Source organism: Bos taurus, chromosome 8 (assembly GCF_002263795.3).
Source record: "Bos taurus isolate L1 Dominette 01449 registration number 42190680 breed Hereford chromosome 8, ARS-UCD2.0, whole genome shotgun sequence".
Taxonomy (NCBI): Eukaryota; Metazoa; Chordata; class Mammalia; order Artiodactyla; family Bovidae; genus Bos; species Bos taurus.
The window spans coordinates 100,926,510-100,951,300 of NC_037335.1; the positions used below are offsets into that span (position 1 = coordinate 100,926,510).

The 24,791-nt window shown below is 41.5% G+C and overlaps 1 protein-coding gene across 1 annotated transcript; it reads left to right on the forward strand.

Moving 5' to 3' along the window:
* The first annotated feature begins 6,561 nt into the window (after nucleotides 1-6,561).
* On the forward strand, nucleotides 6,562-24,791 carry ZNF483 (zinc finger protein 483). Its single transcript, NM_001105423.3, has 6 exons — nucleotides 6,562-6,623; nucleotides 8,414-8,939; nucleotides 9,398-9,486; nucleotides 12,268-12,394; nucleotides 12,768-12,863; nucleotides 19,516-24,791. Exons 2-6 carry the CDS (start codon nucleotides 8,552-8,554, stop codon nucleotides 21,081-21,083), a joined length of 2,268 nt encoding a protein of 755 aa, NP_001098893.2. The 5' UTR covers nucleotides 6,562-6,623; nucleotides 8,414-8,551; the 3' UTR covers nucleotides 21,084-24,791.

Sequence of the window (24,791 nt, forward strand, 5' to 3'; positions counted from 1 at the left end):
AAGCCTGTCACTGTTTCTACTGTTTCCCCATCAATTTGACATGAAGTGATGGGACCAGATATCATGATCTTAGTTTTCTGAAAGTTGAGCTTTAAGCCAACTTTTTCACTCCCCTCTTTCACTTTCATCAAGAGGCTCTTTAGTTCTTCTTTGTTTTCTGCCATAAGGGTGATGTCATCTGCATATCTGAGGTTATTGATATTTCTCCTGGCAATCTTGATTCCAGCTTGTGCTTCATCCATCCAGCCCAGCGTTTCTCAGGATGTACTCTGTATAAAAGTTAAATAAGCAGGGTGACAATATACAGCCTTGACGTACTCCTTTCCCTATTTGGAACCAGTCTATTTTTCCATGTCCAATTCTAACTGTTGCTTCCTGACCTGCATACAAGATTTCTCAAGAGGCAGCTCAGGTGGTCTGGTATTCCCAGCTCTTGAAGAATTTTCCAGAGTTTGTTGTGGTCCACACAGTCAAAGGCTTTGGGATAGTCAATAAAGCAGAATTAGATATTTTTCTGGAACTCTCTTGCTTTTTCGATGATCCAGTGGATGTTGGCAATTTGATCTCTGGTTCCTCTGCCTTTTCTAAATCCAACTTGAACATCTGCAAGTTTACAGTTTATGTAATGTTGAAGCCTGGCTTGGAGAATTTTGAGCATTACTTTACTAGCATGTGAGATGAGTGCAATTGTGTGGTAATTTGAGCATTCTTTGGCATTGCCTTTCTTTGGGATTGGAATGAAAACTGACAACTAGATCATTCAGGTATGACCTAAATCAAATCCTTATGATTATACAGTGGAACTGACAAATAGATTCAAGGCATTAAATCTGATAGACAGAGTCCCTGAAGAACTATGGACGGACATAGTCATAGTTCATGACATTATATAGGAAGCAGGGATCAAGACCATCCCCAAGAAAAAGAAATGCAAAAAGGCAAAATGGTTGTCTGAGGAGGCCTTACAAATAGCTGTGAATAGAAGAGAAGGAAAAGGTAAAGGAGAAAAGGAAAGATACACCCATGTGAATGCAGAGGTCCAAAGAATAGCAAGAAGAGATAAGAAAACCTTCCTCAGTGATCGGTGCAAAGAAACAGAGGAAAATAATAGAATGGAAAAGACTAGAGATCTCTTCAAGAAAATTAGAGATACAAAGGGAACATTTCACGCAAAGATGGGCTCAATAAAGGACAGAAATGGTATGGACCTAACAGAAGCAGAAGGTATTAAGAGAGGTGGCAAGAATACACAGAACTGTACAAAAAAGATCTTCACGACCCAGATAATCACAATGGTGTGATCACTCACCTAGAGCCAGACAGTCTGGAATGCAAAGTCAAGTGGGCCTTAGGAAGCATCACTATGAATAAAGCTAGTGGAAGGGATGGAATTCCAGTTGAGCTATTTCAAATCCTAAAAGATGATGCTGTGAAAGTGCTGCACTCAATATGCCAGCAAATTTATCTGGATGTAGCATGTTTTAATAAACCCTCCTTTTCATTGTTCTGAAGTATTCCATTTTCCAAGGCAAACCATTCAATATCACAGTAATCCAAGTCTATGCCCCAACCAGTAATGCTGAAGAAGCCAAAGTTGAATGGTTCTATGAAGACCTACAAGACCTTTTAGAACTAACACCCAAAAAAGATGTCTTTTTCATTATAGGGGACTGGAATGCAAAAGTAGGAAGTCAAGAAACACCTGGAGTAACAGGCAAATTTGGCCTTGGAATACGGAATGAAGCAGGGCAAAGACTAATAGAGTTTTGCCAAGAAAATGCACTGGTCATAACAAACACCCTCTTCCAACAACACAAGAAAAGACTCTATACATGGACATCACCAGATGGTCAACACTGAAATCAGATTGATTATATTCTTTGCAGCCAAAGATGGAGAAGCTCTATACAGTCAGCAAAAACAGGACCAGGAGCTGACTGTGGCTCAGACCATGAACTCCTTATTGCCAAATTCAGACTTAAATTGAAGAAAGTAGGGAAAACCACTAGACCATTCAGGTATGACCTAAATCAAATCCCTTATGATTATACAGTGGAAGTGAGAAATAGATTTAAGGGCCTAGATCTGATAGATAGAGTTCCTGATGAACTATGGAATGAGGTTCGTGACATTGTACAGGAGACAGGGATCAAGACCATCCCCATGGAAAAGAAATGCAAAAAACAAAATGGCTGTCTGGGGAGGCCTTACAAATAGCTGTGAAAAGAAGAGAAGTGAAAAGCAAAGGAGAAAAGGAAAGATATAAGCATCTGAATGCAGAGTTCCAAAGAATAGCAAGAAGAGATAAGAAAGCCTTCTTCAGTGATCAGTGCAAAGAAATAGAGGAAAACAACAGAATGGGAAAGACTAGAGATCTCTTCAAGAAAATCAGAGATACAAAGGGAACATTTCATGCAAAGATGGGCTCGATAAAGGACAGAAATGGTATGGACCTAACAGAAGCAGAAGATATTAAGAAGAGATGGCAAGAATACACAGAAGAACTGTACAAAAAAGATCTTCATGACCCAGATAATCACGATGGTGTGATCCCTGACCTAGAGCCAGACATCCTGGAATGTGAAGTCAAGTGGACCTTAGAAAGCATCACTACGAACAAAGCTAGCGGAGGTGATGGAATTCCAGTTGAGCTATTTCAAATCCTGAACGATGATGCTGTGAAAGTGCTGCACTCAATATGCCAGCAAATTTGGAAAACTCAGCAGTGGCCACAGGACTGGAAAAGGTCAGTTTTCATTCCAATCCCAAAGAAAGGCAATGCCAAAGAATGCTCAAACCACCACACAACTGCACTCATCTCACACGCTAGTAAAGTAAAACTCAAAATTCTCCAAGCCAGGCTTCAGCAATATGTGAACCGTGAACTTCCTGATGTTCAAGCTGGTTTTAGAAAAGGCAGAGGAACCAGAGATCAAATTGCCAACATCCGCTGGATCATGGAAAAAGCAAGAGAGTTCCAGAAAAACATCTATTTCTGCTTTATTGACTATGCCAAATCCTTTGACTGTGTGGATCACAATAAACTGTGGAAAATTCTGAAAGAGATGGGAATACCAGACCACCTGACCTGCCTCTTGAGAAATCTGTATGCAGGTCAGGAAGCAACAGTTAGAACTGGACATGGAACAACAGACTGGTTCCAAATAGGAAAAGGAGTACGTCAAGGCTGTATATTGTCACCCTGCTTATTTAACTTATATGCAGAGTACATCATAAGAAATGCTGGGCTGGAAGAAACACAAGTTGGAATTGTGTTTCCAATTTTTAAGATTGCCAGGAGAAATATCAATAACCTCAGATATGCAGATGACACCACCCTTATGGCAGAAAGTGAAGAGGAACTAAAAAGCCTCTTGATTAAAGTGAAAGTGGAGAGTGAAAAAGTTGGCTTAAAGCTCAACATTCAGAGAACAAAGATCATGGCATCTGGTCCCACCACTTCATGGGAAATAGATGGGGAAACAGTGGAAACAGTGTCAGACTTTATTTTCTTGGGCTCCAAAATCACTGCAGATTGTGACTGCAGCCATGAAATTAAAAGACGCTTACTCCTTGGAAGGAAAGTTATGACCAACCTAGATAGCATATTCAAAACCAGAGACATTACTTTGCCAACAAAGGTTCGTCTAGTCAAGGCTATGGTTTTTCCTGTGGTCATGTATGGATGTGAGAGTTGGACTGTGGAGAAGGCTGAGCGCCAAAGAATTGATGCTTTTGAACTGTGGTGTTGGAGAAGACTCTTGAGAGTCCCTTGGACTGTAAGGAGATCCAACCAGTCCATTCTGAAGGAGATCAGCCCTGGGTGTTCTTTGGAAGGAGTGATGCTAAAGCTGAAACTCCAGTACTTTGGCCACCTCATGCGAAGGGTTGACTCATTGGGAAAGATTCTGATGCTGGGAGGGATTGGGGGCAGGAGGAGAAGGGGACGACAGAGGATGAGATGGCTGGATGGCATCACTGACTCGATGGACATGAGTCTGGGTGAACTCCGGGAGTTGGTGATGAACAGGGAGGCCTGGCGTGCTGGGATTCATGGGGTCGCAAAGGGTCGGACACGACTGAGCAACTGAACTGAACTGAAGTATTCCATTGTATGGCTGTTCCATTATTGTTTATTTTGTAGCCATTCATCACTTGCTGGTCATTAAGATGTTTCCAGTTTTTAACTATTATCAAAAAAAGCTGCTGTGAACAGTCACATAAAATTATGTTTTCATTTATATTGAGGTATAATTCACTCATAATAAAATTTACTTATTTAAGAGTAACAAGTCTATTTATATAATGGCCAGGTTCTTCTGTCCATGGAATTTCTTAGGAAAGAACATTGGAGTGGGTGTCATTCCCTTCTCCAGGAGATCTTCCCCATCCAGGGATTGAACCCAGGTCCCCTGCATTGTAGGCAAATTTTTTGCCATCTGAGCCACCAGGGAAGCCCATATAATTTCACAGGCATACACAATTATGTAATGACCACCATAATCAAGCTATAGAGTATTTCTATCACTCCAGCAAGTTCCCTGAGTCCCTTCCTTCCACTCCTGGTAACTGGCAACCACTGATTTCATTTCTGTCCCTATAGCTCTGTCTCTCTAGAATGGCATGTACACGGACTCATGTGTTGTATATACTGGTTTTTTGTCTGGCATCTCTCACTTAGAGCTTTTGAGATTCAGCTATACTGCTGTATATTTCAGCAGTTCACTCCTTTTTGTTACTGAGTAGTATTTCATTATGTGAACGTAAGACAATTTGTTCACTAGTTGCCACACATTTGAATAGTTTCCAGTTTGGGGCATATGCGTTAATAAAGCGGCCGTGAGCATTCTCACACAGCTCTTTTTGTGGGCATATGTTTTCATTTCTGGTGAGTAAATGCCTAGGACTGCGGTATGCTGGGTCAAAAGAGTCCGCACTAGTGAGCGACTGAAATGAATGAACCGATAGTAAGTCTATATTTAATTTTTTAAGTACGTGTGGTTAGGCAGGAGAGCTTTCTTTTTTTTTTCTTTTCAGGCAATAGTCAGCACTCCCAGACAGGAAATCATGGCCTCTTCTGGCTCTTGAATCCTTGGAGTCCCAGCTGAGCCAGGACCATAGGCACCTGGAAACAAGGTCTTGATATCCCTGAGGCAGCTCACAGCTGCAGGAGCTCAGAGATTCCCAGAATCCTAAGGAGACACCTCGAAGGCTGCCTTGGGAACCCAGAGGTGGAGACAAGCAGGCAGGACCATGGCTTTTTAGTTTCTTTAATGTGGGGTGATTTTAGAGGAAGCAGAAAAATCTGACAGACTCACCCCTTCACACACACAAACTTCCTCCTCACTTCCATGTAAGATATGGTCTGGAAGCTGGGAAAAGGGACTGTGAAAACAGGAAACTGTAGTGTACATAAAAGGTCATAGGGGAATACTAGGCAGCAGTGAAAATAAATGATTTTCATTGATTTGTAACCACAGGCAACAATAATGATAAATCTCAGAGACATAATGTAGATGAAAGGAGCTATATACAGAGTGCATGTGATGATTCTTGTTATCTAGGCTCTAGGTTCCAGGTATGGAAACACATAAAATTGCTCTACTCTGTTGTTCTTGTTATTGTTCAGTTGCTCAGTCGTGTCCTGCTCTTTACTACCTGCTGTACGGCAACATGCCAGGCTTCCCTGTTCATAGAATTCTCCCCACAAAATCACTGGAGTGGGTTGCCATTTCCTCCTCCAGGGGATCTTCCTGACCCAAGGCTTCATTGAGAACTTATGAAAGGGTGAGAACATGAGCCATCCAAGATATCTAGGCAGGTGGCAAGTCAGCCCTAAGTACCAGGCAGGTTGGAGGGAGAGGGATAGCGAGGCGGTTACTGTGACAACACACAAGTAGAGGAAGAGGTCAGGGAGTTTATCAGTAGCCAAATTCCATCAGCCTAGTAGGTCACTGTAAAAATTAGAATTTCTGCCCTGGGTGAAATGGGAAACCTTTTCAGGGTTTTCAGCAGAGGAAGTTCATAAGCTGTTTTCATATTTTAAGCATCACTCTGGTTGCTATGTGAAGAGACAAAAGAAGAAAAGTGAAATCAAGACGCCATTGCAATAATCCAGGCGAGACATGATGGGCGGTTTGGACAATCATGGTGGCAGGTGTAAAAGTAATACATTTGATATTTGTTTAATTCAAGTTGCGGCATTATGACTTGTATTGAATGCGTTGCTAATATGCTTCTGCGGTGGGGGTTTTGCAGCTTGGATTTCAGGGAAAGGTAAGGAAGGAAGAGGGGAAGGATGCTTTGAGGTTACCAAGGAAACAGAACATCATAGATCTGAAAACCTGAGATGACTCTAGGCCTTTAGGCCTCTGGCGCAGCAATAATTCCGCAGCTGAGACCACCAGCACTTCCCAAAGACCATGCGCAACAGGCCGGGGTGGGAGCCTATGGAAACCACAGACCTTTAGCAAAGCTGGACAAGCGCATCCCGGGAATCGTAGTTCTGCGCCAGTGCGCAGGCGCATTCAGCTCCCCGCCGCCTTGCGCGCGCAGCTCCTGCAGGACCAGTTTCTAGAAGCTCATTGCGGTGGCGTTGGTCCTGGCTGCGGGTCTTGACGCAGGTAGCGGTTGCCCCTGGCCCCTAGTGTGGGGGCCGAGGCCAGGTTGCCAGTTCCAAGGGCGTACCTGGGGCGGGGTGGGGCCCGAGGGCAGTCTCGCTGTGCACTTCCAAAATTGCAGCTTCTGCCGGAGATAAGTGCGCTCCTGGATGGAGCTTTCCTCCATCCCTTCCCTGAGCCCATGGTCTTGCAACTTCGCTACTTTGGTATTTTGGGCGGGAAAAGTTATTGTGTGTGCGTGAGGGTAAGGGGGGCTGTACCGAGTATTGCGGAATGTTTAGCAGCATCCCCGGCTCCACTCATTAGGTACCAGTAGCATCCCTCCTCCCTAGTCGTGATAACCAAAACGTCTTCAGACGTTGCCGAACGCACCCCGTGGGGCAGATCCCCCCTCCTCCTCTTTTGAGAACTTCTTTCTGCCTGCGTCACATTTTCACGGAGCCTTTATTGTAAACTCCCTGGAGATCGGGACGAGTGTCTTAGCCACTGCAGAGTCCCAGTTGCCCAGAGCGGCTCTAGGTACGTGGTGGGCGCTTAATATTTGGCAGAGGAATAAATGACGTCATGCATAGTGTGTGTGGCACTCTGTTCCCCTCAGAGGTGGGTAATTAACTGCCGTTGTAGCTGGAGGAGAGTGTCCTCACTTGTCGCAGTGTAGCCCATCTAAGACATCTAAGACTGTATTGTCATTTCTTGAGTGCTTTGTGAGGGTGGGGGTCCCGTCTGACCCGTTCGCGTCTGAATCCATAGTCCCTGGTTCCAGATGGTTATTGATGGTTAGTTATTTATGGAGTGAGAACGCATGCAACACAGGGCAGACTGCGCAGAAGAGTACTTGGGGATCGGAGAAAGCCTCATACAAGAGGTGGCAGTGGAGTCGGGTTTTAAAGAATGAACAAGTTTGGTAGAGGAAAAAATGTCAGCATTCCAAGGGGAGGGAATGAATGACTCTAGTGCAAAGGCAGAAGCGGGTAGAGTTGCTGGAAATGGAGAGATACCTCTTTACGGCTGCAGTGTCCATTAGGGGCAGCTGCAGCGGAAGGTGAGGTCATACCGACAGGGTTTCAAGATCGTCATGCTTGACTTTTGCGTTTGAATTTTGTGTTGAGACAGTTGGGGAATTACAAGACCGTATTTTGCATATTAGAAGAAATCCTTAGGCTTCAGTGTAAGACTGAAATTGAAGGAGGCTGTCCTTAGGTAATTTCAGTAGGAGAGAATGGAGAGGTTCTTAGGAAATAAAGCCACCAGAACTTGGTTATTGATTGTGTGAGAAATTTGAGAGTCAAATATGAAATCAGGTTTCTGAGTTAAGCAACTGGTGGGAAACTGTGTGGCCATTCACCAAGAGAGGGCAGGAGTGGAGTCAGTTTGGAGCCTCTTGTAACAGTGAGCCTTTTCTGATACGTTTTGCTGATGAGGAGTATCTGAAGAAACTTTTCTTGGAGGGTACATGCCTTTATTTACTCTCAAGTAACTTCTCAGCTTTTCACTTACAGAGAAAATCATTCTTTTAGTATAGTAGTTGGGCAGGGCAGTTCTACGCCTCTGAGAATGTGTGTGTCTGTCTATGAAAGTGAAGTCGCTCAGTCGTGTCCAACTCTTAGCGACCTCATGGACTGCAGCCCACCAGGCTCCTCCGTCCATGGGATTTTCCAGGCAAGAGTACTGGTTGCCATGGCAACCCACTCCAGTGTGTATCTATAACAGAACCAAATCAAGAACAATGTTTTTTAGGATTCACAATTTGTTTCACTTAATTTATCTCTTATGTTTCTTGATGGTTTCTGCAGGACCGTAAAGTGGATTCTTGGAACACTTGGTATTTTGCCGGAGAGTGCCTGGTGCTGGACTGTGCTGACATTCAGAGTCTAAAGGAGACTGGATTTCTGTTGGTGATACATACTGCAAGCAGGAGTAGCCTAAACAAGATGACAGCTGTCTCCCCAGATCCTCACACTCTGGTCTCAAGTGAACAGAGCAAAGTCCTTAGGATGGAGACTCCTGGGACTCCAGAATCTCTCATGAGAAGAGACACTGCTGACCCAGAGTCTTTCAGACAGAGGTTCAGGTGGTTTTGTTACTCTGAAGAGGCTGGACCCAGAAAAACTCTGAATCAGCTATGGGAGCTTTGCGTTCAGTGGCTGAGACCAGACATCCACACGAAAGACCAGATTCTAGAGCTTTTGGTGTTTGAGCAGTTCCTGACCATCTTGCCTGGGGAGATCAGGATTTGGGTCAAATCACAGCATCCTAAGAGTAGTGAGGAAGTGGTGACCCTAGTAGAGGATTTGACCCAAGTGCTTGAAGAAAAGAAAGGTGAGATTAATAGGTGAAGGGGGGAAGTGGGGGAGATCATCTCAAGATAGGACAGTAAACTCCCCAAAAGAATGTTTTCATTCAACAAGTGACTTTTGTGCAAAATGAAAGAAGCAAATTACTATATGGTATTACACATATGCTGTTCCACCTTAATACATCTCATAAATATTTTAAAGATTATTATAAAAAGTAAATATATTAAAGTAGTAGGTATATGGAATGAAGGAAGTCAGATTTTGTGAGCCTAGGAATTGAAAGAATATTTTAGAGGGTAATAGGGGAAAGCTTGGGTTTCAGTACGAAACTGTATGTGTGGCTGTCCTCTGTGTTTTAAGAGTGTAGGAAAAACTTTTTCTTTGTTTAATCTGATTTTTTTCTCCAGAGTGACATATATAATAATTTTTAGTCTGAGGAGCCCATTTGAAAGGCTGCATTGTTTTTTTCCCCCTTCCTAGAACCAGTCTCTCAAGATTCTGTTATTTCCCAAGAGGAGAACCCTGAAGAAGATAAAACAGTTTCTGTTCTTCCAAATACTGAGTCCCAGGTAAGCTTCCTTTCACTGGTTTTCATTCTTTTTTTTTTCACCATAAATTTTCATTCTTAAGTTAATTTTTAAATTGAGGTCTAGTTGACACCCAGCATTGTGTTAGTTTCAGGTATATAATGTAATGGTTTGATATTTGTGTATGTTGTGAAATGACAACCACAGTAAGTCTACTTAGTATTATCTTACCATATATGGCTACAGACCTTTCATTTTTAAGTACATGCTCACTGAGCTCCTCCTGGGTGTTATAAACACACTAGACTAATTAAGACCATCTCCTTTTCCTCTCAGTCTTCACATTCTTAGGGCTCATTCTTCAAATGCTATTTTACTTCAGTTATCAGAATTGGTTATAAGTCTGACTCTAATAAGCTCAAAATTATTTACTAAAATCCAGAAATTATTCTTCATAAGACTGGTCAGGTGGAAATAGAATTATATTTTCTGAACATGACAAAAAAAAAAAAAAACATCTGGATAGTGTTGCAAAATAAAAAGCAGTCCTCACAATACCATTAAAAAGATGAGGTTGTCTCATCTTACTGTATTAATGAGTATTTTCTGAATATTTTAGCCAATCCAGTGTGGTAAGAAACAAGTGAGGTAAGTGTAGATATGAAAGAAGATGTATATTATTTACAGATAATGTAGTCTTTTTGGAAAACCTCAGAGAATCAACTGAACATGTACTGAAATTCATTTAGTGGCTGAGAAAAGCAGCTGATTACAAATCAGTGTTTTCTGTATACCAAGAATTTTCAGGAAAAAAAGATTCTTATTCGCAGTGGTAAATAATAGTGCTCTCGTAGCCTGGTAATAGCTCTGATTACCAGGTAATGGCTCTGAGTGGACAGGTATCAGGGACATATCTCCCTGATGTAGATCTACTTCCTTGTCTCTGGAACCTGAGAATGTTACTTGACCTGGAGGGGAGGTCTTTGCAGATGTGATAAAATAAGGATTTGAAATGAGGACATTATTCTGGATTGTATGGGTGTGCCCTCAGTGGCATTACAGTGTACTTAGAGTTTGAACACAGGAACAGGAGAAAGCGATGTGAAGATCGGAATGATAAGGCTGCAAACCAAGGAACACCATGGAATGCTGGCAACTAAGGAACCTGGAAGAAGCAAGGAATGGATTCTCCCTCAGAGGGACCAGTTCCACCAACATCTGGATTTCAGACTTCTGGTCTTCAGAATTTGGGGAAATAAATTTCTGTTTTCTTAAGCCACCAGAGTTATGGTAATTTGTTACAGCAGCCACAGGAAAGCTACTCCAAGTGCTAATAGCCACGCTGCTGTATCGCCTCTCAAAATGTCTTGCTATAGAGGATGCTATGAAAAGTGTATTGTAATGATTAATTGTGCTTGTTTATAATTTAGAGTAATTGTAAGTGTATGTTATTGAACACAGATCCTTATTTGATTGTGATAGAAAGTAATTGCTACTTAGAATTGAGAGGGTAACAGGCAGGAAGGCCAGGGGTCTCCAAATGGAGGAAATAGGGTGCAAGCGTCAGACTTTTTCTCTCTCTTAAGCGGCAGGAGGAAACAAACTAGCAATATTTTTTTCCTTCTCTATACAAATTTAAAAGGAGGTTTCTCTTAAAATACAGTGTTGCCATAATGACACCTGGTTTCACCTGAAGTTAACTATTTTCAAACCTTGAGTTAACCAATGCATTTTTCTTATGGAAATGTTTGACTTAAGCGATGTCAATGTACTATGCATTTACCCCAGACTCTGTCTTCAAGTCGGTTCTGCCTAATGGCTCAGAACCTACTTGACAAACCAGTATGTTATACTCAGATATTGTTCCCCTGATCTATGTAAACGAAACTATTTGTATGGTAATCTACCCTTCTACAGATTCAAGTCAATCATTTTATGGCCCGAGATGAATCATCTGGTGCCAAGATTATCCCAAAATGCATCTTATGGATAAGGGGCCTGGTGCCATTCTGAGTTTTAAGACATTCCTTTCTTTCATTAACAGACTGCTAGCATTGGAGAAGGAAATGGCAACCCACTCCAGTGTTCTTGCCTGGAGAATCCCAGGGACAGAGGAGCCTGGTAGGAGGCCGTCTATGGGGTTGCATAGAGTTGGACACAACTGAAGCGACTTAGCAGCAGCAGCAGCAGTGACTATATAACATCCAGCTGAAGACTAGCAGGGGGTACTCTTTCTGTCCCCTTCTGATGCCTATGTCAGAAGCTTTCTCTGTCTCCTTTGTACTTTAATAAAACTTTATTACAGAAAAGCTCTGAGCAATCAAGCCTTGTCTCTGGCCCCAGATTGAATTCTTCTCCAGAGGCCAAGAATCCCGGCGTCTTTTCATTCAGCAACAACTTTTCAGAATCAACTGGAAATTATAATTTGGAATGTAGTCAGTGATGTTACTCTTCCATGTTTAATTTAAAGCTTATAGAACTTACATTGATTCTGCAGATTTTAGGATTGGGAAATGTAATTTGTGTTCTTCATTTAATATATTCTGTTAATCCTAGAAATCAGCATGTTAGGGCAAATTTGATCAATGTTAGTCATTCCAGAGAATCCTTGTATAGCATTTCACACCAAGGACTGAATGGAAAAGGAGGGGATTGTATCATAATCTTGTTCTATTTCACTTGTTATGGTTGTATAATATCTACCTTGTAGTTTGCTTGCAAATTCTTAAAAGACTTGAAAACCATCACATCTATTACTTTTCTGGATTCTTAGGATCTGTTTGGGAGTAACACAATGCACACAGGCTGTCTTTGGTGTTCTAGGAATCCATGACACTCAAAGATGTGGCTGTCACCTTTTCCAGAGGAGAGTGGAGGAAACTGGAGCCTTCGCAGAAGGAGATATATAAGGAAGTGCTGCTGGAGAACTATAAGAACCTAGAACTTCTGGGTAAAGACATCTTCTCTTCATGATTTAGTGTCTAAACTGAGTATCTTTTTGTCCACTAACATTAGAAGATAAGTGCTATTAAAGGTTTTGGCTGAGTTTACAGGACTCATATGCCGAAACCTTAAAATGGGTCCTAAAAATGTACTTTTATATAGAGTTTTCTTTAAAAAAAAGTATCTTTGCTCCATTGAACTGAAACTGTTGAGCATCATTTTGCTGTCATCAAGGCCATACCTTTCCCAATTTTCTCCTCAAATTCCAGTACTGAAGTTTACTTTTGACAACTTCTTCTCTTCCCTGAAGAACTAAAGGCTATGAATGTTGGAATGTCTTTGTTCTAGACAAAAAGACATTTTCTATTTTCTCTGAACAGGCTTTCCAGTTTCCAAGTTAGATTTGGTTTCCCAGCTGAAGTGGGCTGGACTACCACGGCTGCTGCAAAAAGAAGTCTCCAAAGGCTGTAGACCAGGTGAGTTGGTGAAAAGTAGAGAAGGACATTGAAACAGTTGCCTACCAAGTCATTTGAAAGAGGTTGTGAAATGTTGGGTGGGCTAGGTGCTAACATAGATGATGAAAATTTCTGCCTTGCCTTCCTAGAATATTCATTTTGATAGGAGAGACACTCAGTTTGGGTCCTCTGAGAAGGATGCCAAGATTGGCCCCATCAGAGACTTACTGGGGGGAAATAATTCCAGGCATTGGAGGAGGCTGGGGTTGCTATGAAGGTGCTACAGGTCTGATACCTGTGACAGGAGAGGGAAGGAAGGAAGGTTGAGTAGGAAAAGTCTTAGATTGAAGTGCAGGTTGAGAAGATTTTAGTAAAGCCAAAAATGAACCTCCCTGCCAAAGTCATCTAGCAGAGTCTTATGCCTCGCAGAAATGGTCCCAAGTGTAATTGCCATTCTTGTCATTGACTGGGAGCACCTCTATTGAAGTGGCCTTGGTGTGATGCTGTGGTGGAGTCAATGAGCATCAACAGGGGCTGTCAAGTAAGTGCCCCAGAGGAGATTTGAAGGGCAAGTTTCCATGGATGCTATAGATACAGAAATCAGGACAAAATGTGTTATTAATGGGATGTACACTATAATGATGGCATGTATAAGGAGCAATGGGAAAATATAGGAGCAAGGGCATAATTAACAATTGAATCTTGAAGAAAAAGTAGGAATTCATCCAGTGGACAGCATGTTTAGTATAATTCAGTTTTGTTAAAAGAAGAAGAAAACGTACATATATATGTATGTCTAAATGTATAGATATGGGTTTTTACTGTTAATATTTGGAGAGCATTCATGTTAATACTTGGAGAAGGCAATGGCACCCCACTCCAGTTCTCTTGCCTGGAAAATCCCATGGACAGAGGAGCCTGGTGGGCTGCAGTCCATGGGGTCGCTAAGAGTTGGACACAACTGAGCGACTTCACTTTCACTTTTCACTATCATACATTGGAGGAGGAAATGGCAGCCCACTCCAATGTTCTTGCCTGGAGAATCCCAGGGACGGGGGAGTCTGGTGGACTGCCGTCTATGGGGTCGCACAGAGTTGGACACGACTGAAGCGACTTAGCAGCAGCAGCAGTATGTTAATACTGGTTATCTTTGAGGAATTACATTTTTTCTTTATTCTTCTCTTTCTTAAACTTTAATAATAAATCTTAACTAGATTTTTAAAAATTATAATAAATGATTATTTATACATCAGTTGGGCTTCCCCAGTGGCTCAGACAGTAAAGAATCTACACCTACAATGCAGGGGACCCAGGTATGATCCCAGCATCAGGAAGATCCCCTCGAGGAGGGAATCTACCCACTCCAGCATTTTTGCCTGGAGAATTCCATGGACAAAGAAGCTTGGTGGGCCACAGTCCGTGGGATCTCAAAGAGCAGGACACAACTGAGTGACTAACGCTTACACTTTCACTATGTATCAATACTTTAGTTTAAGAAAAAGCAATAATTTGCTTTGCTTTTTATTGTTCAGTTGCTCATTCCTGTCCGATTCTGCTACCCCACGGACTGCAGTATGCCAAACTTCCCTGTCCTTCACCATCTCCTGGAGCTTGCTCAGACTCATCTTTTGTGTCAATGATGCCATCCAACCGTCTCATCCTCTGTCCTCCCCTTTTCCTCTTGCCTTTAATCTTCCCCAGCATCAGGGTCTTTTCCAATGAGTTGGCTCTTTGCATCAGGTGGCCAAAGTATTGGAGCTTCAGCATCAGTCCTTCCAATGAATATTTAGGGTTTATTTCCTTTTGGATTGATTGGTTTTATCTCCTTGCAGTCCAAGGGACTCTCAAGAGCCTTCTTCAACACTTTTCTCTAGTCCATCTTCCTTTTTTTTTTAATTTGCCATGAGCTTTAATTTTGGATCTAACTGGCACCCCTTCTTCAGTTACAATGAAAGTGAAAGTTGCTCAGTCATGTCCAACTCTCCGAGGCCATGGACTGTATATCCATGGAATTGTCCAGGCCAGAATACTGGAGTGGATAACCTTTCTCTTCTCCAGGGTGTCTTTCCAGCCCAGGGATGGAACCCAGGTCTCCCACATTGCAGGTGGATTCTTTTATCAGCTGAGCCACAGGGAGGCCCAAGAATACTGGAGTGTGTAGCCTATCCTTTCTCCAGCAGATCTTCCCGACCCAGGAATAGAACTGGGGTCTCCTGCACTGCAGGCAGATTCTTTACCAACTCAGCTATCAGAGAAGCCCCCCTTCTTCAGTTAAATTGCCAGTAAAGAAGGTCAGGAAAACAGCTTTAGAATTTGGGTTGGGAGAGACATATGCATGGAGAAACTGGGATAGTGGAGGGAGGTTCAGGGCTGAATCCCTCAGGAGTAACTGCCTGGCCCTCACAGGAAGAGGATGAAGACTTAGATGTCATCCCTAGAAGCCATCTTGTTGTTGGGGAGATGCCAACCACAGTCCCGGGTGCGGGGGGTGCCCTGGGCCTCCAGGACCAGACCTTGGGCCAGAGCCGTGTACCTGCTGGGCTCATTGGGCTCATAGACTGACAGTACCCTCCCCACAATTAGCCCTTTGTTTAAGTCAACCTCTTGGCTGTTTACAGTGTGATTACATGAATAAAGGAAAGCAGTTGTCTTCTTATGTTTAAGTAACATCTGGGAGAGTAGTTTTGAAAATGGAATCTAAAACTGTTCTGAGAAAAATTTAGCAGCATTGGTATAAATACATGCCTCTCCCCCCAAGCTGCTTATGTAAAAGAAGTATCATTTAGATGTGTAATTTATTTCAGTTCAGTTCAGTCGCTCAGTTGTGTCTCTTTGCAACCCCATGAACCGCAGCTTGCCAGGCCTCCCTGTCCATCACCAACTCCCAGAGTTTACTCAAACTAATGTCCACTGAGTCGGTGATGCCATCCAACCATCTCATCCTCTGTTGTCCCCTTCTCCTCCTGCTCTCAATCTTTTCTCAGCATCAGCTCTCATCTTTTCCAGTTGAGTCAGCCCTTCGCATCAGGTGGCCAAAGTATTGGAGTTTCAGCTTCAGCATCAGTCCTTCCAGTGAACACTCAGGACTGATTTCCTTTAGGATGGACTGGTTGGATCTCCTTGCATTCCAAGGGACTGTCAAGAGTCTTCTCCAACACCACAGTTCAAAAGCATCAGTTCTTTGGCACTCAGCTTTCTTTATAGTCCAACTCTCACATCCATACATGACTACTGGAAAAACCACAGCCTTGACTAGATAGACTTTTGTTGACAAAGTAATGTCTTTGCTTTTTAATATGCTGTCTAGGTTGGTCATAACTTTCTCTTCTAAGGAGTAAGTGTCTTTTAATTTCGTGGCTGCAGTCACCGTCTGCAGTGATTTTGGAGCCCCCAAAAATAAAAGTCAACCACTGTTTCCACTGTTTCCCCATCTATTTGCCATGATGTGATGGGACCGGATGAAAAGTCATTTATAACTTACTGGAGGAAAAGTTTTTGACAGACAAAGCCATAATCAATAGCCATGATTTATAAAAAGGTCATGCAGATCAGTAAGGAACCCTGAGTCTGTTAGAAAAATAAGCAAAGAACTTCAACAGATAGCTGACCAGAGTAACTGACAGAAAGTTTAAATAGCTATGAACATGAAAAAAATGTTCCAAGTCACTTGTTAGCAATGTAAATTACATTTAAAGAATAACACTATTTATTATGAATCAAATTTGCAAAGGTTTAGAGAAAAAGCATTTGACCAGAGATGAGTAATCAAGTACTTTTAATCATGTATTGTCTGGTGATATAACTTTTCTACCCTTTGGTTCAGTCACTTTTATGACTCACTTCTGAGGAAATATTAATCATTTGATAAACATTCCATACAGAAATAATTAGTAATATTGATATGATGGGTTATTATATAACTCATAAAAATTGTCTTTATGAAGAATTAACCAATGAGATGGGAAAGAATTATGAAAAAAGTAACTACATATTATATATATAGATTTTCTATCCTAAAATATGTAGAAAATTTCTAGAAAAAAATCAGAATTTTTAATAATGGCTAACTTCCAGGTTATAGGATTTTGTATTTTATCTTCTTTTATTTTTTTTGAAAAGCACTCGCTGGCACTTGATGAACCTCCATCCATGTAGCGTCGAGCTACCAGGACAACACCCTTAGTCTTCTCCTCAGCTCTTCTGCTAAAGAATTTGGCCTTTAGTGTGATAGGCTGCTTTGGGAGCTTTCTCTTCCCAGAACTCAATATAGTAGCCCCAGTGTACCACATCATGTGAAGAGCAACTCCAATTTTTTTGACAGCATTTACCATATCAACTCACTCACTGAGGTCCATAGTTTATCCAGGCTGACATTTGGGCAAAAGCTCTGGTTCCTTGCTAAGTGGTAATGCCTCATACCAACTTGCCCAAAATTAGTGTAGTGTAACATTTGTCCTTTAGTTGTGTCTGACTCTTTGCTACCCCGTGGACTGTAGCCCACCAGGCTTCTCTGTCCATGGAATTCTCCAGGCAAGAATACTGAAGTGGGTAGCCATTGCCTTCTCCAGGTGGTCTTCCCAACCCAGGGATCAAACCTGGGTCTCCCACATTGCAGGCAGAGTCTTTACTGTCTGAGCCACCAGGAAAGCTCAACGTTACCTGGGTGATATTTGTCAAAATTGGTCCTGTGGTGACGCATGCCACCAGTGTTACCCTGATCTCCAGGAGGTTTCCAGTGTCTGCTGTGCCCGTGGCTCGTGTGGCCCTTAAGTTTCCAGATCTTCCTTAGTCTGGATGGCGTGTCAGCAACTGACACCATAGAGGGAAGGCCCCCATGAAGTCTTCAGAGCTGCCCAGCGTTTTGTATTTTATAGTTGACTGGTTAAAAGTCAATCTTATGAAAGTGAAACTGTAAGCTCATGATTAAGAGCCAAGAAGAAAGAAAAAATAAAAAAGAGCCAAGATGAATGATAAATAAAAGAATTAATAAAGGAATTCAAGGTTCAGACCTTATTTTCTCGGGCTCCAAAACCATTGCAGATGGTGACTGCAGCCATGAAATTAAAAGATGCTTGCTCCTTGAAAGAAAAGCTATGACAGCATATTAAAAAGCAGAGACATGACATTACTGACAAAGGTCTGTATAGTCAAAGCTTTGGTTTGTCCAGTAGTCATATATGGATGTGAGAGTTGGGCCATAAAGCTGAGCACTGAAGAATTAATGCTTTTGAACTGTGGTGTTGGAGAACACTCTTGAGAGTCCCTTGGACAGCAAGGAGATCCAACCAGTCCATCCTAAAGGAAATCAGTCCTGAATGCTCATTGAAAGGGCTGATGCTGAAGCTGAAACTCTAGTACTTTGGCCACCTGATGTGAAGAACTGACTCATTTGAAAAGATGCTAATTCTGGGAAAGATTGAAGACAGAAGGAGAAGGGGACAACAGAGGATGAACTGGTTAGATGGCATCACCAACTCCGTGGACATGAGTTGGAGCAAGCTTTGGGAGTTGGTGATGGACAGGGAAGCCTTTTGTGCTGCAGTCCAGGGGTCACAAAGAGTCAGATTAAACTGAGCAACTGAACTGAACTGAAGATTCAGAGAGGAGCACACACCTTGAGAATATGGTGTTAGAGACTCTGGGACTTGAACCCTAGGCCTTACCAGATTTTTATATTCGTGATAGTAAAGGTGCACCAGGGTCGAATTCTAGGCAGTCTGAAGCGTTAAGACTGAGAAAACAGGACTGAAAATGCAGTCCTGTCATGGACAATAAATAGATGCCTGGTTAGAGTATCTGCAAGGTTGGTAGGGGGCTGGTGGCTCAGTGGTAAAGAATCCGTCTGCCAGTTCAGGAGATGCAGGTTTGGTTCCTGGATTGAGAAGATTCCCTGGAGAAGGAAATGGAAACCCACTTCATTATTCTTGCCTGGAAAATCCCATGGACAGAGGAGCACAGTCCATGGGGTACAAAAGAGTTAGACACAACTTAGGAACTAAACAACAAGGTTGGTAGGGCCAGATGGGTGGTAACCTTTGAAAGTCTAACATAGGTGGTGTTGCATGTTTGTGATGTGATTAACATTGTCTATAAACTTAGTGGTATTAGGCTGCTTTGAGGAGAGGCAGTGTGGTATATGGATCAAAAGAGTGGGCTTTGATGTCAGACTGAGTGGCTCTAGCACTTACATGTGACCTTGGATAGGCTAATTATATTCACTCTGTGTGATTAGTTGTCATATCTATAAACCAGGGATGATGACAGGTCCTCCTTCATAGGGTTATTGTGAAAATTAAGTGACATTCAAGTAAATTGCTTGGTATGGGACCTGGCCTATGTAATTATTCAATAAACACTTGCACTGTCATATTTCTATTTGGAAAGAGAATAAATTGATGTAAGGAGAGTAAGTTTGAACCTATCACAGAAATTTGAAACAAGGGTGAGAACTTGTATTTCTAACTATAAAGCACAAACCTATCATCTTCCTCAGTATTTTTCCTAAACTCTCAGTTCTCCCAGTTTCCCCATGTCACTTTTCCCTTCCCTGCTTTATGAGACTCTGAAAATTTTCCAGGCCCGGTTTCTTACAGTTTCTGTTGTCTCTGTTCCTAGTCCCAAATGCAGCAGCTGTCTTCATTGCAAATAGGAAATACTCTGTTATTTCTTTCAGAGTGTGAACTTGGTGGTGGATTGAAAGAATCTGGCGGAAGTCAAGATGTTCTTATGGAAGAATCGACTTTAGATAAAATAATAGAAAGGTATCTAATGAGTGGCGATTGTGACTCTATGGGAGAATCCTGGAAACGTTATGGCAGATTCGAGGATGGTTGTAGCAATAGGGAACATTCACAAGGACAAATCACACAGAAGAAAACTCATGGGAGAGGCAGTAAGGGTGAGGAGTTTGACCCAGAAAGGAGTCCCTTTGGAAGTAGCTTCAAACCACCTTCAGATCTAATTAAACATCTGAGAGTCTATTTAAGGAAGAAATCTCGGAGGTACAATGAAGGCAAGAAACCCTTTAGTTTTCATTCAGACCTTGTTCCGAACCGCAAAGAACACAGTGGTGAAAAGCCAAGGAAAGGTAACGAAGGCAGGAAGGTCTTAAGTCACTCTTCCTCTCGGACTGAACATCAGAAACATCAGAAAAGCCGTGGGGGGGAGAAGTCTCAGAAATGTAGTAACTGTGGAGTAGCCTTTACTCGAAGCTCATCCCTCAGTAAGAAAAACTCCTCTACATGTGAAAAATGTTGGAAAGGTTTAGGTCAAGGTGCATCCATAGATAAAGACGAGGGAACTGAGACTGGAGAAGGAACACGTAAATGCAGCAAATGTGGAAAAGCCTTTGGCTATAGTGCCTCACTGACCAAGCATAGGAGAATTCACACTGGGGAGAAACCCTACCTGTGCAATGACTGTGGGAAAGCCTTCAGTGACAGCTCATCTCTCACGCCACACCACCGAACTCACAGTGGAGAGAAGCCCTTCAAGTGTGATGACTGTGGGAAATCTTTCACCCTAAGCGCCCACCTCATTAAACATCAAAGAGTTCACACTGGTGAAAAACCCTATAAATGTAAAGACTGTGGGAGGCCCTTCAGTGACAGTTCATCTCTTATTCAGCATCAGCGAATTCACACTGGAGAAAAACCCTACACGTGTAACAACTGTGGAAAATCCTTCAGTCACAGCTCATCCCTTTCCAAACATCAGAGAATTCATACCGGAGAGAAACCCTATAAATGTGGTGAGTGTGGGAAAGCCTTCAGACAGAACTCTTGCCTTACCCGACATCAGAGGATTCACACTGGAGAAAAACCATATTTGTGTAATGATTGTGGGATGACTTTTAGCCATTTTACATCTGTAATTTATCATCAGAGACTTCATTCAGGAGAAAAACCCTACAAGTGTACCCAGTGTGAGAAAGCCTTCCCTACCCATTCACTCCTCAGCCGTCATCAGAGAATTCATACGGGTGTCAAGCCTTATAAATGTAAGGACTGTGGAAAATCCTTCAGTCAGAGTTCATCTCTCAACGAACATCATCGGATTCATACTGGAGAGAAACCCTATGAATGTAACTACTGTGGGGCAACCTTTAGCCGGAGCTCAATCCTTGTAGAACACCTGAAAATTCATACTGGAAGGAGGGAGTATGAATGCAATGAGTGCGAGAAGACATTCAAAAGTAATTCTGGCCTAATCAGGCATCGGGGATTTCACTCTTCAGAATAATTCTTGGAAATATAGTAAGGTGCAGGGTGTGGGTTTACACAGTTCTCCCTCATTAAAAACAAGGTGTAAACTACCACTGCATTGATTAGTAGGAAATTTAGTCACAGTGGTCCCTTATTAAAAACCTGGGGTGTATACTGCCACAGCATTGATTAGTAGCTGCAGCTTTGGTGGGTTGGCAGCTAGGAAGAGTATTGTTTTGTCATTTACCCTTCTTTGCAAGGATGTCAACTTTTGGTAGGGAGTGATGAAGGGTTGGTAAAGTCTGTGGAAAGAAGAGAAACTAGCATGTGAAATAATCCTAAAAGGCCAAATGTGAATATAAAAATCAGGGGAGGGGTGCAGGGGACCCACCTTACTAACCTGTTTTTTTCAGACTTCTTTCTCTCCTAGCTTCCCCTTCTACTGCCATGCAGTGTTACAGAAGGAGGACCTGACTGCAGTCAGGTAACTTGAGTTCTGTCCCAGTTTGCCAACTAACTCACTGTATAACCTTGGACAAATCATTTGACCTTTCTGAATTTTTGTTTCTTTACTGGTAAAATGAAGGAGTGGGACTAATGATTTCTGTGGTTTCTTTCACTCTCTCCCTCCCTCTCTCCCTTCTTTTTCTACCTCTGATAACCTCTGAAGCTGTGGTAATAAGTTAAAACATTTTTTTTTTAAACATTTTTGATTCATTGGCATTTCAAGTTTTTCTAGTGTAATAGAAAATAACTCATTTAAACTACTGAACTTCTGGTATAGTGAGAATGCAGTATGCTTTTAAAATATTTGATGCTGGAACTGCTCCAAAGCTATGCATAGAATCAAGTCAGTAGAGGTCAAACAAGTTTGCCATCAGGGAATGTCTTGATTGGACAAAGCACCCCAACCCCTGTGTTTGCTCTGGACGTTGGCCATGGGGACTGGGAAATTAAATGGCATATTCCAGGCTGTCTCAGCCATGAGAGTGTAACTGTCCTAGGAAAACAGACAAAGGACTGGTTGGGGGGGCGGGTGTTGGGAAACGGGTACTGAAAACAGCTATTTTGGACGGATTGTCTTTTGCAAGATAGAGTTCTATTTTTAAAAGTTTGTCTATAGTAAGAACAGTTTCCTGTAATCAGTGTAAACATTCTGTGTGGCAGAGGTCACAAGCTGAGATTGGGCCTTTTGATGTGTCTTAGTTGGTCTGCTTGGTGTGTGTGTGCGTGCGTGGGTAAGTAGTTGTCACCATTTAAAAATTAGGAAATTTCATACCAAAAAGAAATTTGTCTTGAAAAGTTACTGGGCTGACAACAATGGGCCCATATTTCTGTGGGGCAGTCAATTGGTTTTGGGTATCAGCTGCCACCTTTAGAGGGGGAATCTGTTCTCCTTGCAAAGTTCTGTCATTCATGTAACATGACTTGCCCACTGTAAGAAGCTGATATTATGATCCCCTACTACCTGGAGAGTATCTATCCTAAAACCTAAAGAGGTTTTGTAGTAAAATTTAGGAAAAGAATGTAGAAATGATACAGAATAAATTTTCAATCACGTTTTCCTTTATGAAATTAGACCTGAAAGGAGTAGATGTTAGTGGGTTATTCCTTAAAAATGTCAGTGGTGGAATCTGAATAATAATCTTTAACTGTGAAAAAGGAACTGAAAATCCTGGGTCAGTTAGATTTGGGTCTCAAGTTGTAGGATTCTGAAGGAGCCCCAATGACCACGTGGTGCAGAGTTCCTAAAGTTGAAATTTGAGGCAGCTCTTGAGAACGAAACGGGTAAACTTTCAGCTTATGGAAGTGAAGACATGCTTAATGGTCATCTGAGATTCAGCAATATTTGCTGGGATTTAATGGGTTTAGTTTGCAGTGCTACCTCTGGATAATGGTTTTGGTTTCTTCCTTGTCTCCTTCCCAGGGTAGCTCAACTACTGATGAGTGATAAATTGGTCTGTATAGTTACTTCTAAATGGATCAGCCAGAGACATTCTAGACATAGAAGGAATATGGCTTATCAGAGTTATTCACCCCAGTTGAAATTTTTCTGTGAAAAGATGAAAATCCTGATTTGTTTTCTGGAAAGATGCAATCTGTAGAGAGAATTAAATATGTAAAAATCTTGAGAAGAGGCTTGTTCCAGGATGTTTACTTGTTACTTTCCCCAGCATCCATAAGAGGATGCTTTATAGCTGTACCAGTTGGGAGTCTGGAACATAAACCTGTATTTTGGGTTTTTTTTTATAGTTTTATTGAGATATAAATTGCATATTGTAGAAGTCATTCAAGTGTATAATTCAGTGAGTTTTAACAAATTCAGTGAACTGTACAGTTGGCAGCACAGTCTGTCTTTAGAACATTTTAGCACCTTCATAAGATCCCTCACACCCATTTGCAGTAATCCCATTCCCACCCTGATCCCAGGTAACCACTAATCAGTCTACTCTCTGTCTCTGTAGAGTTGCCTTTTCTGAACATTTTATATACACGTAATCATATGTGGTCTTTTTTAGTTGTTCATTAACTTGTGTCTAATGTTATTTTCTATTTTCATCCATGTTATTTTCTAAATTCATGTGTGTTGTAGCATTTTAATCCTTTTTATTGTCAAATAATAGCTGGTTGGATGGATGTGCCATATTTTGTACATTCACCAATTGAAGGACGTGTGGGTTGTTTCCCATCTGGGGCTGTGAAAAATAATGCTGCTTTGAACATTAGCATGCAGGTCTTTGTGTGGACATAATGTTTTCACTTTTCTTAGATGCCTGAGTTGCTGGATTATATGGTAAATTTTTGTTTTAACCATTTTAAGAAGTTGCCAAGTTGTTTTCCAAAGTGACTGCATTATTTTATATTCTGGACTTCAGTGTGTGAGGGTTCCTGATGAGGTTATATCCTCACCAACCCTTGTTAATTGTTCATCTTTTTAAAAATTTTTATTACAGCTAATACAGTGATTGAAGTGGTATCTCTTTGGGGCTAATGGTACTGAGGATCTTTTCATATGTTCTTTAGCTGTTCATGTACCTTCTTTGGTGAAATATGTTGCCCACTTAAAAAATTAAGTTATTATTAACTTACAGATCTTTTTATTCTACAATAAGTCCTTTATCTAGTATGAGCTTTCTAAATACCATGTACTAGCCACAGAAGGCAACCTCAAATCCTCCTGTACAGCTTTTATCAAAAGCTTGGTTTCAGTAATTGTTTATATAATGTTGCCTAAGGATATTTAATCTGGCCTATTATCTAAATACTGAAATTCATTTTGGAGTTATATCAAACAGTCAAAAGGTTTTAAACATCTTTTGATTCCTTATAGAATTTTTTTTATTAACCTGTGTCATGCTCTTTATCTGTTACCCATTTTATTTTAAAATGAAGAACTTATATTTAAAAATGTTTCCTCTTTATGAGTTTCTAGTGAAGAAATTTCTTTGTAGTCTCAGGACAAGACAAGGCTTCTCTTGTCAATGAATTCACTTTTATTTACTTTATTTTAGATTTTTTTTGTAATGTGGTAAATATATATAACATAAAATTGACCGTTTTAACTCTTCTGAGATGTATAATTTAGTGGCATTAAGTATGTTCATGTTCTTTCCCACCATACATCTCTAGAACTTTTCCATCGTCCCTAACTGAAATTCACTTGTTAACCAGTAACTCCTCATTCTCCCCTCCCCCAAGCCCTTGGTAACTACCATTCTACTTTCTGTCTATGAATTTGACTATT